At 36.4% G+C, this 16,402-nt stretch overlaps 1 protein-coding gene across 5 annotated transcripts in view; it reads left to right on the forward strand.

Annotated features, from left to right (window-relative positions):
• The window catches only part of RPS6KA5 (ribosomal protein S6 kinase A5), a 64,913-nt gene that overhangs the window by 5,163 nt on the left and 43,348 nt on the right, over nt 1-16,402 (forward strand). For 2 of the 5 annotated variants that reach the window (XM_053980132.1, XM_053980138.1), the window contains exon 2: nt 6,113-6,184. In XM_053980132.1, coding sequence (XP_053836107.1) covers nt 6,113-6,184 — 72 coding nt within the window. Of the gene's footprint in view, nt 1-1,198; nt 1,249-4,456; nt 4,525-6,112; nt 6,185-13,087; nt 13,096-16,402 lie in introns of those variants that run through there. The other 3 variants (XM_053980133.1, XM_053980137.1, XM_053980134.1) reach the window with 3 other exon arrangements.

The raw sequence follows: 16,402 nt of genomic DNA on the forward strand, positions 1-16,402 counted from the left end.
GATTTGTTTGTTTGTTTTCCCCCCCTCCAGGTTTTGGAATCCAACAAACCTGGCTAAAATGATCTGTACAACGGTCTGGTACAACTGATCATTTTGCTGTCATTGTTCCAGTGATGTTCTAAAATGTGTAATATAAATGAGGACTAATAGATGCAGTCTTCATTGTCAGCCTTTTTATTAGCTCTGATCCAATATATTCTAAATGTGATAGTTGAAAAGCTCATGCTTGATTCCACAAAAGAATTAGGAGTCTTACGTGCCATGTTAATAAATCTTAAAATTTTATTCAGAAGACAGTTCAAAGAACACTTGCTGGAGTTCTTCAGTCATATGACAAGGCCTGGGTATCTGAGGATGTTTCCCCAATATATTTTTCACATAAATATTTCTGTTCTATCCCCATCATTGCATAATTTGGTATCTTATGGTAAACATGCTCTCTGTCTCCTCCCCCCTACAGAATCCCAACAATGAGGTGCAAGTCCTACTGAGATTTCTTTGCTTCTGACTCAGTCTGTAGATAGGCAGACTGGTTTGTGAAAGACTCACATTACATGCAATCAGTTTATTTGGGTTTTTGTTTTGTTTTGGGATCTATTGTGACTGTTTCCTCTTCTCATTTTTCTGAACACATGTAAATATTTTATGCTGTCTTGGATAGATGGTTATAAAAGCTTTACCTGGGAGAGGATAATTCTTAAGTTTCCTTGTTAATGTCTGCATAACCAAATATGTAAATACCTTCCATCAGCATGTAAGTTACCAGTTGCTATTTTTTGTTGATAAATTAATTTGTATTCTGTTGCTTTTGATGCTGTGTCCAAGGTGCCTGTGACTGAATTTTTATAAATTATTTCGTTCATTACTAATGATAGAGAAAACTGAAGTTGATTCATATCTTGTACTTAGATATAATTTTTTGTTTGAGAAGATATGCGCAATCTTTAGATACCTGATTGTTTTAACTCTGTTCAGCATTAGATTATCTGTAGCAATTTTTTTCATTAGCATCTTGTCTAATTACATTTTCTTTGGGTTTTTTTTGCAATTATGTGACGTAAGTGTTGCTACACATTAAGTTTCTAGCTGACCATGGAGGTGCCTCAGGGTTCAGTCTTGGTGACCTCATAGTGATTCAGCTCACAGTTATGATAAAACCTCATAGCAAAGTTGCCTCTGTAAGAGAAAAAGGGCTGCTGCTGAATGCAAATGGATCTTAACATGGAGCATTTTCCAGTTCAGACTTCTGTAAGTTTACATCATTAATCTCAGATGTCTAGGCTTTTATATGTATTTCAACTTTCTATATGCAAGTAATATCTTTGGTGCGATAGTCTTCTATCTTCTATTTTCATGATGGCAATGACAGTATCTTACTGTTTTCCACAGCATTTTATGCTTCTGAATTTCCACATACTGTATTCCATGCAGCATACATGTATGCTGTTAAACATACATGTACATACATATATGTATACATATTATATAAGCTAGTACTTCAGAGGTCTTTGTCATCTTTGACTGTGTAAAGTTTGGCTTCCAAGCCTTCTAGAATGGAATCAGCAGCTCTGTGAGAGCTTGAATTTTTTCCAAATTTTTTTCAAGTTTTTTGATTTTTTTTTTTTCTCAGATCAGGTGGTCTTACCTTTAAGCATCTAATATTCTAGAGAATCAGCAGTTACCAGCCCAGTTACCTCAACTGATACCCTGGCGTTCAGAGCAACATGAACTGTGTATTCTTTTCTTTCACACCAGTTCAGAACTCTGTGTGTGTTTTCTTCTTGCTCTACATTCTTTCTTTTGCCTAAGAAAAAGATTCTTAAGATGTAATGGTTTTTAAATTCCACTTAACACTTGTAAGATAGTACCCTGAGCTGATTAAATGGTGCTCTTGTTCAATGACCTGACACTCGGTGGCAATGGTCTCGGATTTCAAGGACTTGAGGATACTTTTACTTCCTTCAGAAATAGTTCTAGTTGCTGTAGTAATGAAGTATAACTCTATGTAGCAGATAAACAGTATAATATATGCATTTTCTTCTGTGTCTAATAAATAATAGTTGCATAGTTTCTATTGCATGCTATTGCGGTTTTTCCCCCTCAAAAGAGTGTGCACCCTCTCTCCAGTCTGAGTAAGGCATAAACATATAAGTTTTAAAACAACATCTGTTCTTTGATGCTGTGACTGCAGTAGATCTGTTAGGTGAGTGGGGATGGGCCATTCTCTGAAGAAGTAGTTTAGGATCAAGTTAATACTGATACTAGACATTGCAACTTAATATTTGGAGTATTGCAGAATGTTTTCTGTTTAGTTTTCTTTCTTGTTTTCTCTGCTCTTAAAATTGCCTGAGGTTCATTGTTCGGCTCGATGAAACTGAAGTGTTGCAGAGACAAGTTTCAACTTCAAGCAGAGCTCGATCTAGTTCAGTAGAGGAAGCTCTAGCTTTGTTTGTCCGCTTCAAGACCTGTATGCAGTAGAGTCCAGAAGCAGAGGACAGAGCACATTTTAACATGAAAACAAACAGTGTTCAAATGTTATTTCTCAAGATCATAGAAGTGCAATTAAAAGCTTATAGAATCATTGCACAGTACCAGCTTGCACAATTCTTAGTTCAGTCTTGGCCTTCTCAAAGTTCAGGTGTAGTGCAGATGACAATCATATCTCTTACATCATCTGGAGATCCTCCATCAAGGAGAACTTGTAGTCTGGATAGACAGGCTGCCCTGTTTCCAGGGGACTGAAAATGACAGCACTAGTCTTTGTGCACTGGTGTCCCTGCATGTAGAGGGAGGCTTGTCTTTGCAGTGGTAGTGGTAGTATTTCTGGATATTTCCTTTCTTCCTGCCTTGAGAGATGATGATGGTGACTAGTATCTCTGTTTCCTCTTTATTTTTATGGATGCTATGATGTCCTAGCCTTTCCATTTGCTATTTTTTTCTGAGTTGATGTGTTATCTCTTGCTGTTGACCTCAGCTGCATACTCTCTTTAACCATGTTGGTTCAATGCTGTTTGGTGTGGACTGCAGTAGAGTATTAGTAAATGCAGGATTCTTCTAATTTGTGTCAGTATGCAGTGAGCTAATCTCCAAGGGGATTTGTTACCTTCCCCCCCACCCCCCCATTATGTACAACCATCCCTTTTTAGTGTCATGTGTAGCTTCGTATTATTTGTGGGGAAACTCTCATCTTGTTGACTTGCGTAGTGTTTCTCTTCCTGTCCTAACTCTGTTCCATTCCTTGGTGCACTTCTTTAACTGATGTGTCCAGACGGTTGAAGAAAAAAGTGTGTGGAGAAGTAAATTTTCTGTTTCTGAAGCTGCTTTCTGTTCACCAGTGTACATCCCATTGCAGTCTTTACAGATAGGCTGTGCATTTTGCACAGGCAATTGTTGGGTTGGGTTCTGATACCATTTCCAGCACAGTGATGTCTGTGAGGTGAGAAGCCTTTCACTGTTCTGTCAGTCATAGTAGTAGTAGTGGTCTCATTGCAATCCTTTAAAATCCTCAGTTTTGAAACAGTTTTGTAACTGCAGAGAGCATTCCTCGTGAAAGGTCCTGAAGAAATGGTCATTCAGGTTCCTGGGAATGAGTGGTGAATAGAATAATTGATCTTTTGAGGTTTATGCTTTGGAAAGCAGGTTGAAGGAAATGTTGGAATGACAACTTTTATCCTGGAGAAACTGCACTTCATTTCTGCTAGAGTGTGAAAGTGCTGCACCTGCTTTCAGCAGATGAAGACAAAGGACTGCTCTAGGGGTGTTATTAGAAAATGGCAGAAACAGGCTCTTCAACTTGCTTTTCTTGCAGTATGACTTCAGAGATGGACTGAGCGCTGCAACTGAGCCTCTTGGAGCAAAACCATTGCCATGTGGCAACATTGGGAGGAGCACTTTCTGGAAAATTTTCATCTTTTCTTATAGCTTTGAAGATTTGTTATTCCTATTTTTTAACGAAGGACAATTTTACTTCTTGCTTTATAGGGAGTAATTGTGAGAGTTTGTCTCAAGTGTCCTGTCATACTTGTGTGTGTTATGCAGCATCCTTTAGCTTTCTTGTGGGATGGCTTTTTTCCTCAGTATAATGTAAAAAGAATTAGGTGGGTCTTATTTTGCAGTTATCATATGCTTATTTGTGGTGTAATTTTCTCCTTTTATTATGAAAATAATATTACAGTAACCCTCAGACTTTTTTTTTTTTTTTAGGATAAGGCCATTAAGCATCCTAAGTGAAAGTAAAAATGGAATTAAGGGGAGAGTGCAAAATTACGGCTCACATTGAAACAAGTACATAATAATTCAAACCAGATAGCACTCAGCTTTTTATTGTGTAGCCTCATGAAAGTGGAAAAGGTTTTTTACTAATGTTATTGAATGTGAGTTTATGGTACAGTTTAGATTAATAGATTGAGTTTTAAGACTTGATCTCTTTTTAGGATCACAGCCAGCACTGCAAATCTTCAGCATGTTACTGGAGATGTAGCATTTCTCTGGGTTCCACTCTTCCTATTCAGTTCCAAGAATATGGTAGGATTAAGTGACTGTTTACTTTCTAGAAGCGTTTTTAATTGAAAAGCCTTCTGCTGATGCTCTTAAAGGATGTGAGAAAGTAAAACCTTTCTGGAATAGTCCATTGTGGAAGATCCAAATTGGTGGATTTTGAAGTGAAAACTTTTTTCCCACCCCAAGTTCAGCATTTACTTTGCTGGTGTCCAGAGAAGTTCTGTGTCCTGAATCTCTTCAGTGATGTCCTCTCCTTCATTAAAAGATGGATACTCTAGCCCTGGTCTCTTTAGAATAGTCTGTGACTACTGATGTCCCTGACAGGAAAGACAATGTTTTAAAACTGTGTATGTTGAGTACCATTTTCAGTACTTGTTAAGAAGAGTAATATGTAATATTAAATTGCTTGGAGATAGTTTACTTTCTGTGACAGAACAGACCCTAATTGTATAGACACTAACTCAGTCTAGGTTTGCCTTACTTGCTATAACTCCTTTATTGGCACATGAGTGTGACTTCCTTACTGCTGTCTTAAGCAGTGACTGTGATGTAGCTCTAGCAGGAGTATTTGTTCTGTTTGCAATCAGGAGCAGTACAGCGAGCTTCAGTTCGGCTCCTGTGGTGCATATTGACTTGCTACTTGATGCTGCATCCTTAATTGTGCTTATGAAGCTGCTCAGTAAAGTGAATCAGGGAACTGAACTTCTAATATGAACTGAGTCTAACTGAACTAATGTGAATTATCAAGCTTAGTTACTTTTTTGTCTTGCTGCTTTTTAGCCTGGATCATTTCAGTGAGGGCTTTTGCTGAATGGTTTGTAGTCATGTTGATGCAAATGGATGCATAATAATGTGACAGGAATCAAAGACGGAAAAATGGCAGCTGCTTAAAGCTTTCTTAAGGAGCTTAGGAAATGAAAAAAAAAAGGCAATAAACAACAAAGCAATCTTGCACAATCCCTTTTTTCAAACAGTGGTCTTTACATCCCTGCTTAGAAAATGGGTACTTATTTTGTCTAACATACAAAGTGGTATAGATTTGTAGAAACATAAAACCTCCTGCTTCCAGACTGTGCAACAAATGACACAACTTTGTAGCAGCTTAGATTTTTCCATACTTGTGAGTTATGTGGACTTAAGGTAATTTCTACTTGATATTAATGGAGAGTCTTTAACAATCCTGTGTTAAATGCATGAACAGTTGTTGCAGCTCTGTTTGTCATCCCACACACTATAAAATCCAAAAACAAATTAGAGTATTCAGGGCTAAGAGGTGGCCTGATTGCTGTCTGTAACTATGTGATTGGAGATTACAGACAAGGTGGAGCTGGACTCTTCTCAAAGGTGCCCAGTGATACACTGGAAGATGGTGTATACAGATGGGCTTCAATTACTGTTCTGTGATTTTACACCTTTGAGTACACTGATGGCAGCAAGAAAATTGCTTTCCTTTGCTTTTCAAGTTGAATACAGTATGAAATTGGGATGTCTTCTTAGCACTGATTATTTAAGTCAACTGCTAACTTGGTTTTACTGGGGCTGTAGTAATATGTCAGAGTGATGTTTTGGTGTACTATGTATCTGATGTGATTTTTTTTTTTTTCCCCTTCAGCAAATTTGACAGGCCATGCAGAGAAAGTTGGCATTGAAAACTTTGAGCTCCTGAAAGTTCTTGGAACAGGGGGTAAGATGCACTATTTTTAAGCTAAATGTTGGAAGCATTACTCTTATGTATGACCTTGTTTTCTAGCTGAGGTTTTGGTAATTGGAACAGTCTTTAGGAAGATAGCACTTTTGTATTGCATAGCATATTTTTTTCAATTTTTTTTTTCACAGATAACCAAAATTGGAGGTTGCGCATTGTAGCACAGCACTTTTGAATATGCACTTTTTTGGAAAAAAGAAAACATATAGTTGAAAATTTGTGACAATTTAATTTGTTAAAAATTTTGTAAAATTGTAAAAATTTGTAAAATTTGAAAAACCTAATCTGTGTTAAGACATGGTCTTGATAATTATGTTAAATTTTCAGAGTGTGTTTGGGGAAAAAACCAGTAATTTTAATGCATTATTAAATAAGATGCTCCATTTTTTACCTAATCCATTTTAGGGTTGGTGTTGGCTCCATAACTCTGTCCTAGTCAGATCCTAGTATGGATAATGTTCATTGTTGTATTGTGGGTTTCAGCACAATGTTGGAGATTTTTAGATGTTGTAGGATTACTGATGGTAATGAACAAAAAAACTGTTTCTCCATTGCTAAAGGGACACACAGCCCCATATACAGACAAAAGTAATGGCTTTTGTTCTTTTTAGGGTGTTTATGCTTTTTTATTTTTTGGTCAGTATTAAGTCAGATGCATTGCTGAGTAGCTTGGAATAATCATGAATGTGGACTATCATCAAGGGCTGCAGGACTTTTATGCTAGTTAAATGATACTAAATTTTAGGGTGTTATCAGTCATTAATGGCTGACAGTGAGGTTGTAATTCATATAGATTCTTTTAGAAATTAAGCTGTTAAATCACCTGAGAGGATCTTTTTCCGTTTCAGAAGTAAAGCTTTTAAAGTTTAAATTTAACATGCTAAAAAATTGAAACCTTGCTATTAAATTTAAATAGTTAGAGGTAGATACAAGGAAGCTTTAATATTCATAAGTAAATGTTGCATATTCCTAGGTAAAAGCAATCATGATTTTCTGAAATGGTCAGTGTGGATCTGAGTGGGGTTGGCAAAAATGAAATTATAAACAATTAAGCCTTTATGTGAGGATGTCTTTCTCTCCTGCTGATGGAAACATTGGCTGGATTTGTAAATTTTTTGAATTTTGTCTCTTTGTTACCTTTACCATTGGTCTGGGATCATGCTAGTATTACAACTATTGCATTTTAGGTACAACGTAAGTTGGTGGTTTCATAAGGGTCAGTCTTCAAGTTCAGACTAGTAGTAGCCTGACCTCCTCTTGTCTTTAGGCAGTACCTCTGAAATAGCCCATCTTACTGTTAAACTCTTGTCAGTCATTCAATGCTACTTCCCATGCCTTCTTTTCTTCATTAACAGATTGGCCAAATTTTTCTTGGCCTGGAATACTCTTAACTATAGCAGGTAATCGTTAGGCTTGCAGTGCAAAGCTGTTCTATTCACTCGGGTTAACAGGATTCTTTTTGAGGGACCCCTTTCAGAAAAGGCTACTTTAGTGGGTTGATAATGGGGTTGACTCTGTGTGTGTGAAGTAAAAAAAGAAGTCGAGTAAGCATGCCTGTCTGACTTCATCCTGCTCTAGTAGTATTGCTGCACCAGAAATGTCTTTTGTCTAAAATAATCTAATCTTTGTCAAATCTAAAAGATTGCTCAAGCTTTAGGAATCCAAGGATTCCTTGGGTATCTTGGAATGGCATTTGTAGGAAGAGTGGTTGGCATTTGTTGTGGTGTTTGTTTTTTTGGTTTTTTCTTTTTTTTTTTTTTCACTTTTTTGATATGCAATTTTGCCCATAGCCTGAGTTTTTTGCTTCAGAAATCTAGACCATCAGGGCAGTCAAGAAGCTTTGTTCAGTCTCAAGCCTATGACAGCTAAGACTCATGCATTAGGTGTGTCAGAGGTTGCTGCTTACTGGATGGCATTAAAAGCTAGTGGCCTGATCAGAATGGAGCTAGTTCTCTTTGCTTTCAGCAAGTGACCATCTGTCAGCTGGCAATGTTTGCTGCCACACGGAATTGCTGAAAACAGGATTCCGAGGATGCTGGACCTCAAAGAGGTCCCTTAATTGCTTGGCCCAAGACCCAATCAGTTACACCTGCATCACCCCTGGTGGTGATTCATTCTTAAAAGCCTCCAGTAGCAGAGATGCTGCAACCTTCCTAAGATGTTCTTGCTGATGAAGTTTAATTTCCTAACTTGAGAAACATTCTGGTCATTGCTATAAACAAATAGAGAAAAGCCATCTTTACTCTGGCAGTGAAAGCTTTATCCTGGTGTGAGCTCTTAGGTATTATTGATAGTACTGTAATATAACTAATGCTCAGTAAAAAAGTGATGCTGTTTTAAAATGCTTCACTGTGGAGTTATGCACCATGCAGTGTTTTCAAACCAATACTTAATCGATCTAATGCAAGGGAGAATGTGTTGAAACCTCACAGTTACGTTAAGTGATGACTGTAGATGCTGTTGAAACTAATTACAATATTTTAAATACAATATTCTGCCATGAAGCAACTGGAATAACCACAGAAGATACTTAAAACATGTTAAATTAAATGATACCTTGCTCAAGGATTTGACAGTTTATTTGCTCAAGAATTGTGATAGTTTCTTAGACTCAGTGGTGATTCTTTTCAGGTAACAGCAGTGAAGGCTTATTTAAATCTTCTTTTTTAAGCTTTATGTGTTAAAAGTACAAACATTTAAGATTGTTAGAAATAGTATCTGTATGTGCTGATTTTTCTCCTGTGGAAGCCATTTTTTTGTCATAACTTTTTTCATGCTATGGCTTAGCATAATTGCATACTTATTATTTTCTTTATTTGAATTGCTTTCTTACATTCTTTTGTCTGCTTTCTTCTAATGTATACACTCAACTGGAAGCATGCTTGTTATATTTTGCTTTTTGGTATAAAATTGTCTCATACTATATACTTTCTTTGAACTGAGTCTCAGTGCGAAGACAAGAAAGCAAAAGTTAGAGCTGGATCCTTTTATTAAGGGGGTAGTAACAGAATAAACTTATTCATTGAAAAAATCAGTAGCACTTTACATCAGTAAAATGAAAGACATGACACTATTAATGTGCCACAGTTAAAGAAGCTGTTAATAGTGTACTTGTTGCTTTGGGAACAAACTGTTACTGACTTGACTTCTGACTGGCTGTGTTCTTCTCAGTATATGCTTTTTGAAATTGCATTAAGTCCTTTTCTCTTTCTGTTACTGTTATAGCCTTGCTAATATGGAATTTTCAGGTTTCCTGTCCATGTTCGTGTTTCCAGTTTGTCCCTCCTATCTAGTTAAAGCCTTTCTCCCTGTGACAAAGAAAACTAGAGCCTATTCTATAGAAGAACATTATTTTTCAGCAAAGTAATCTAATTGCTTCCCAAAGCCAGGGAAGGAACAACAGGAGAAGGTGGCTGTGTTGATTTATGCACGCCCACTTGGCTTATTTGCTTCATTCTTTGAAAATGTGTTTTTAACCGTTTGGCTTATTTGCCTCATTCTTTGAAAATGTGTTTTTAAAAAAAGAAAAACAGTGTAGAGTGCATTCTGGTTCATACATTTTCCTACCAATGGATTATTCCTTTTTTTCTACTGAACTTTAATGAATGCCACTTTCGTTCACTCTTTCAGCTGTGGTTAAAAAGAGACAATAAAATTGGTTCTTGGGCATGTGTACTTATAATCCATTCTACCTTTTGAACTGCAGTCCACTAATGAAGACTAACAATAATGAGAAACAAGAATCTAACTACCATATATGAGAGAATGTTTTATATGTGCTCTTCTGGATTTAAGTGCTTATGTGGGAAGGATATTCACCTTATATGTGGAAGATCCTTAGTATCTGAAGGATTTATTCATATGAAGGGAACAAAATTAGTGGGATGAATATCAGATTTAAATAATCATCTCAAAAATCTTGTTATGCAAGAACATACAATGAAGTTTCATCTAAGAGGTCAGAAAGTATTTTGATAAAGTTAAGACTGTGAAATGAAGTTAGTTCTTTCAAAGCATATTGAAGAAAATATTCTCTCATAAAAGGAGGAGGAAGAAATGGGGATACTGTGCTCAGGAGAGTGAGACAAAATTAGTGTGTGTCTAAAAATAATTCCAAACTCCAATTAAATATTTTACTTCAGTTTCTGCTGAGGACAGCTAGAATGTATACTGAATGGTAGGTGGGATGGCTAATTGGAGACAGGGCTTGGAAATGGAAAATTGGTTTTCTGCATGAAGAACAGACTGAAAAGAGGGGGCTGTGTTCAATCTAAGAACCTGGACAAATTTGTCCTTTTCATAGACCTGAGAATTCTGAAAAAAATCTTTAGATTAAATTGGAGATCAATAGCAAAGATTCATATTGGAACTAATGCCAGAGAGAATAGCAAAAACAGCCTTATGTTTAAGAAGGAAAGAAGAAAGTAAGATGATGATCCCAGGCAGCTCTTGGTTGTTCTGACTTCATCAAACTTCAGTGGTATGCAGTACCTTTAAAACAATTTTAGAAGAAAATTATTTACCTTATTTTTTTTTAATAATTAAAAACTAATGGTATCCATATCCAGTGGTAGACTGTCTTGTATTTGAGTGCTGCCTTCTAAAAGCTGACATTCTTTAAAAATGAACAAAAAAAGTTAGGCATGTATTGTCTACCATAACTATTTACTGTAATAAATTTACCTTAAAAGAAGATTAAAAAAACCAAAAGCAAAATGCTGATGTAAAGTACATTTTAAGATGCAACTTACCCTTTCCTGTCACTTTTTGCCTTTCATATTAATCATTATTCACTTGTTTAGTGGGAGAGGGAATTTATTCTCAGAGTAAGTAATAATGTTGAAAAAATTCCATTAATGATACTTGCCTATCTGATATCTAAGGAAAGATGACAGAGAATGCCTTGTTTTTGACAGTTTGGACATAGACAATAAATTTGAAATATTCAGAATGCTATTAGTTAAGGCTTGTTAAGGTTTCTGTTTGGCTTTCCCCCCCATTTTTAGCTGCTGGAGCTATATGCTTTTTCTAACTTTGTCATATCCCAATTTTTAATTCATATGGACTGATACTAGCACAGTAAGAGTTCTGCCTCCAAATTCCTTAGGCAGATTAAATCTAAATTCAAATTGCAGAGCAAAGATGTCATTAGGCATATATCATGAAAAAATACAATGACATTTGTTCAAATCCTTAAATATTCTGTACCTCTGAGCCCTTTCCTTTGTAGTCTTGTGCTTATTCTTACACTGACAGTATAAAAAGTGCTTTAATAAAGAGGTGTAGTTTATATTAGCACTTGAAAAGATTAATTTAAAAATTATGGATGCAAATGTAAAGTTTTGATGGATTTAGGAGTCCACAGAAACCATCCAGTGTGCTATAAACAGTAAGAATTGTGCTCCTTTTCCTCTGTAAGAATCAGCTGATGTGATGCAATGCCTTAATGTGCTTGCATTTGTACAGAAAGAAGCAAAGAACACTTCATATTAACTCATTGTCTTTCAGCAAGCATGTATTTTAGACTATTCTAATGACCTGCTGAATTGTTACTTAGAATGATATATATTCAATTATATATATTACTATGAATATAAATTCTCATATACATAATTATGTTTATGTATGCTTATATATACTTATGATCTATTACTATGAATTTGTATTCATGGAAGGGGCAGTAGTAAATGGGAAGTTTTAGCACCCAATTATATTTTTCTATCTCACTAATTGAGTGCAAATTTGGTATAAATTGCTGGTATGAAATCTCTTAGTCATCCATAAAGGCTGATAACTATTCTTTAAATTTTTATTTTATTTCTCTTAAGCTGTCAGGTCAGTCTAACAAAGTTTGTGTCTGTGTATGTAGTTTTTCTATCATTTAATGTATTTTCAATGAATTTGAGGGGTGGATATTTAGTGATTGTGTGTGATTCATTTTGGGCATATATTACCTGCTGAATATTTCTGCCTTGGCAGTAGATGAGGTGTGCATGAGATTTTATGAGAATGAACATTAAAATGCTCTTTGAGAAATTAAAAAAGCTTTGCTGAAGTACAATTGTTGGGTGAGAATATTGCAATTGACTTATGCACTCTCTCCTTGCTGCCACTTAAATAAATGGCTTTTAGTGTTGTCTTTTAAGTAGATTTCTTGTGGTGCTATCAGAGATTCTGGTGTTGGATATATTATGAGTCATTTGATTAAAATAGTGCTACTTAAGATTTATTCTCATTAAAAATGCTGAGAATCATCATCATTCTGTCAGTCCTTTTCAGATTCCTGAAGAAATAATTTGTTCCATGGCAAAGTTTTATGGCAACAAGAGTATAGTTTCTAGAGATTCTTACAGCTATTACACTAACCAGATCATTTTCTCTGATACTACATGAAAAGCTGTAGTAGGTACTGCATTCTCTCACTTAAGATGCATTATTATATGTTTTTATAGAATGTGATTAAAGATACAACAGTAACACTCATTCTTTCACATAGTGTCCTGTTGTGTCTACTACAGAATCACAGGTAGCCAAGTGTTACAATCATGAGACTTTTGTTCATTTTAATTTAATATGTTTAATATTTAATTTAATATGTTCTCCAACATAAAATTCCTGTTCCCTGGTGATGAGTAACTGATGACCATTCAGTCTGGCTTATGTACACTTGAGAGCTCGTAACTGCAGAGTTGGAGAATGCAACACAAAATGCAAAAGCTTGAAAGAGACTGTCCTGCATATGTCACAAAATAGAAAGATGTCACCTATTCTGACTCTATTTGCCATTCTTGATAGATACGTTATGAAAACTTATTTTATGAAAGCTTTTTTTGCGGATAATGAATTCTGTAAAGAAGGGAAGCATGATTCCTTAGGGTGCAATGAGTCAGGTAAAGAACTTCTTAGAAAGAATTGTTCAGTATATGAGCAGTATCAGTTCTGTATACTTACTGAAGTAGAACTCAGATCTAGGAAAGAAGCTCTCATGTCATTTGGTAGTTAAAAACTCCAAATTACCCATCTGGAAAAAATTCAGAAAGAAATCTGGAGTTGCATGTGATGCTTATTGGGAGCTCTGTATTCTATAGCTTTTTAAAAGGCCAACTAAATTGGAGTGTCTCACATCAGGACTGTATACACTTGTCCAGTGTATTTTCAGGTTTGAGATATTTGAGCATTCTCTTTGAGAAAATAGTGTGAAGGTATTGACAAGGATGGGACAAAACAATGAGCTGGTTAGTTTTTCTGTCTCATTATGGCTTAAGGAGAGGCTTACAATGATGATTTCCTTAGTGAGCTTGTAGCAGCCTGCAGTTAGGGGTCTGCCTGAGCCAGAGATTCTCTTTAGAGTTTGCTGTGCTTTCCTCTCCTTCAGAGATTTATGTAATCTTTTTTAATTCATCTGCATTTTTGACAGCTGCAGTATCATGTAACAGTAGTTCCACAGCTCAACTGCATATTTGTGTGCTTGGCATAGTTTTTAATGCTGATACCTAATGATTTAATTTGTTGCCTTAGTTATTTTGTTTCTAAAAATAATGAAAATTTGTTCTTTACTGACCATCTTAGAATTTTTAATTTTTCTTCTTTAATTTTGTTAGATTCTTCTTAAGTACTCTACCTTTTTCAGACTAAAATGGGAGTATATTTAGTTCCCTTCATGTTTAGAGGAGTTCTTTTATAGTTTCCTAATGTTTTATACTTTTTTTTTTTTTTTTCTGATGGGAGCAGGGTAGTTGGGGACAGAAGAGAGAAGGTACCAAAATAGTGTGCTTCATTCAAGACAGGAGCACACAAAGATTTTTACCACAGCATAAGGGACTTCTGGGTTTGTGTTGAAGGTGTGGGTACACTTGTGTCATTTCTTCAGTACTTTCCTTGAAGTTACTAACAGTGTATTTGGGGTGGTCTTTGGTAACTTCTGGTGTTTTTTCTCTCCTTGGTTCTAGCACTATGTGCTATTACGATACTTCATGCGGATTACGTGTTCACTGCTTGAAATTTTCTCTGCCATTTTTTTATCTACTTAGTATTTTGATACTGTGGTAATTTTCAGCAATCAGCTTCCATTTCTGTTGCATTGCATAATTTACTAAACCAAGCACATTTTTTTCCTGACTTGTTCATATATGACTGAATCAGGCAGGATGAATTCTTGTGGTGACTTGCTTTCTTTGAAAAAGCTGAATATTTGTTTTTAACCTTTTAATTTTTTGTCTTCTAATAGCCCTTAATTTTTTAGAGGATTCTGCCCTTTGCACCCATAACTTTTTAGTGTTTTAAAAACCTTTTTTGTAAGAGAACTTGTTAAGTAGCTTGATCTAAATAAGTCAACCATTTCATAGTTACTTTCAGGTGTTCCGTCACCTTTCCAGGGATGAAGGTGAGCTGCTTCGCCTATGGTTTCCTGGATCTTCTTTCTTGCTTTTTTAAAGACTGGCATGGCATTGGCTGTTCTTCAGTCCTCAGAAACCTTTCCTGTTTTCCATGACCCTTCAAAGACAATGGAGAGTGGTATAGCACTAACATGTGCTAAATCCCTCAGCACTCAGGGGTGAATCCCTCCAGGGCTCATGAATTTGTGGGTGTCAGGTTTGCCTAACCCTATCTTCAAACAAGGGAAAGCCCCCAGGGCCTGGGATTCCTGAGGGCCAGCCTTATTAGTGAGTAAGAAGCAAAGGTGTTCAGTAACTTTGCTTTTTCTGTACCTTTTGTCACCAGGGCGCTTACTTCATTGGGCAGTGAGCCCACATTTGCCTAAGTCTTCCGTTTGCTACTGATATTCTTGAAGCCCCTCTTGTCCTTGATATCCCTTACCAGATTTAATTCCAAGTGGACCTTTGCTTTCCTTGACACATACTCTGCCATACTCTGACAATATTCCTAAATTCTTCCTAAGTTGCCTGACCCTTTTCCCACATTCTGTAAACTTCCTTATCCTCTGAGTTTTGCCAGAAGTGCTTTGCCCATCCATTCAGGTCTCCAGCCCCCCTTTGCTTAATGTCTTATTAAGATCAGGGATGTCCTTAAGCATAGAGGAAGTGCTACTTGAATATTCACCATCTCTTTTGAACCTGCCCTACCTTCTAGAGACCTAACCTATGAGATTCCTCCAAGTCGGCCCTTGAAGATTGGTGCCAGAGTTATTTTTCCTGAAGTCCGGTGCTATAATCCTACTTAATCCTTACCATGCTTCTTTCATGCAGAATCCTGAACGCCTCCATCTCATGGGCACTGCAATCAAGGCTGCCTCCAGCCATCACATCCCCAACCAGTCCTTTTTTGTTTCTTAATACAAGATCCAGCAGCACATCTCTCCCTGTGGGCTTCCCTACCACCTATGTCAAAGTTATCAGTGCTCTGCAGGAACCTCCTGGGCTCCTGCGTGCCAAGTTGTGATGCTTTTCCAACAGCTGTAGGGGTGGTTATGAGAATTGTTGGCCTGTGATGGTGACAGCTACTTCCTACTGTCTGTGGAAGGCCTCATCTACTTCCTCTTACTAATCAGGTGGCCTGTAGTAAACACCCATTTTAGCCTTCCCCTTAATTCTTACCCATAAGCTCTTGGGTCCTCCTTCATCTACCCCTAGGCAAAGCTTGATTCATTTTGGTTGCTGTCTTACATAAAGAGAACTCCACCACCTTGCCTTTCTGGCCTCTTTCCTAAAAAGTATGTAGCCATCCATGACAGTATTCCAGTTAAGATATCTCACCATATCTCTGTAATTGCAGTGAGGTCATGGCCCAGCAACTGCACACTAATTCTAACCTGTATGGTTTCTACAGGTTTGCCTGGTAAAGGTATAAAATTTATTTATGTAGAATTCCCAGAAGTCCTTTTAAATCCAGTATGAGAGCCTCGGAAAGCTCCTATGCATGAAATACAGATGGGAAGAATTAATTGGCTTTTCTATGGGTTTTTGTAAGTTCAGTGCTATAAAACCAGTAATGAAAGTGTATAAGTTGTGCAAATATGAGCAGAGTATTTAAAGGACAAAAAATAGCATCTCTTACTTGGAACTCTTGCTTAATTCTAGGTATGGATGTTTTAGGTTATTACAAAGGACAAATCATCAGCTTTTAAAAATGTTTTTAAATACTGAAGAAGTTCAATTGCTTTTTCCACTCTTGCAGTATTCACTTATGAAGTAATTTTTTGAAATTTTGCTCAAAAGAGGTCAATCTGAAAGAGGAAAA

The sequence above is a fragment of the Vidua macroura genome, chromosome 6, assembly GCF_024509145.1.
Source record: "Vidua macroura isolate BioBank_ID:100142 chromosome 6, ASM2450914v1, whole genome shotgun sequence".
NCBI classification, from domain to species: domain Eukaryota; kingdom Metazoa; phylum Chordata; class Aves; order Passeriformes; family Viduidae; genus Vidua; species Vidua macroura.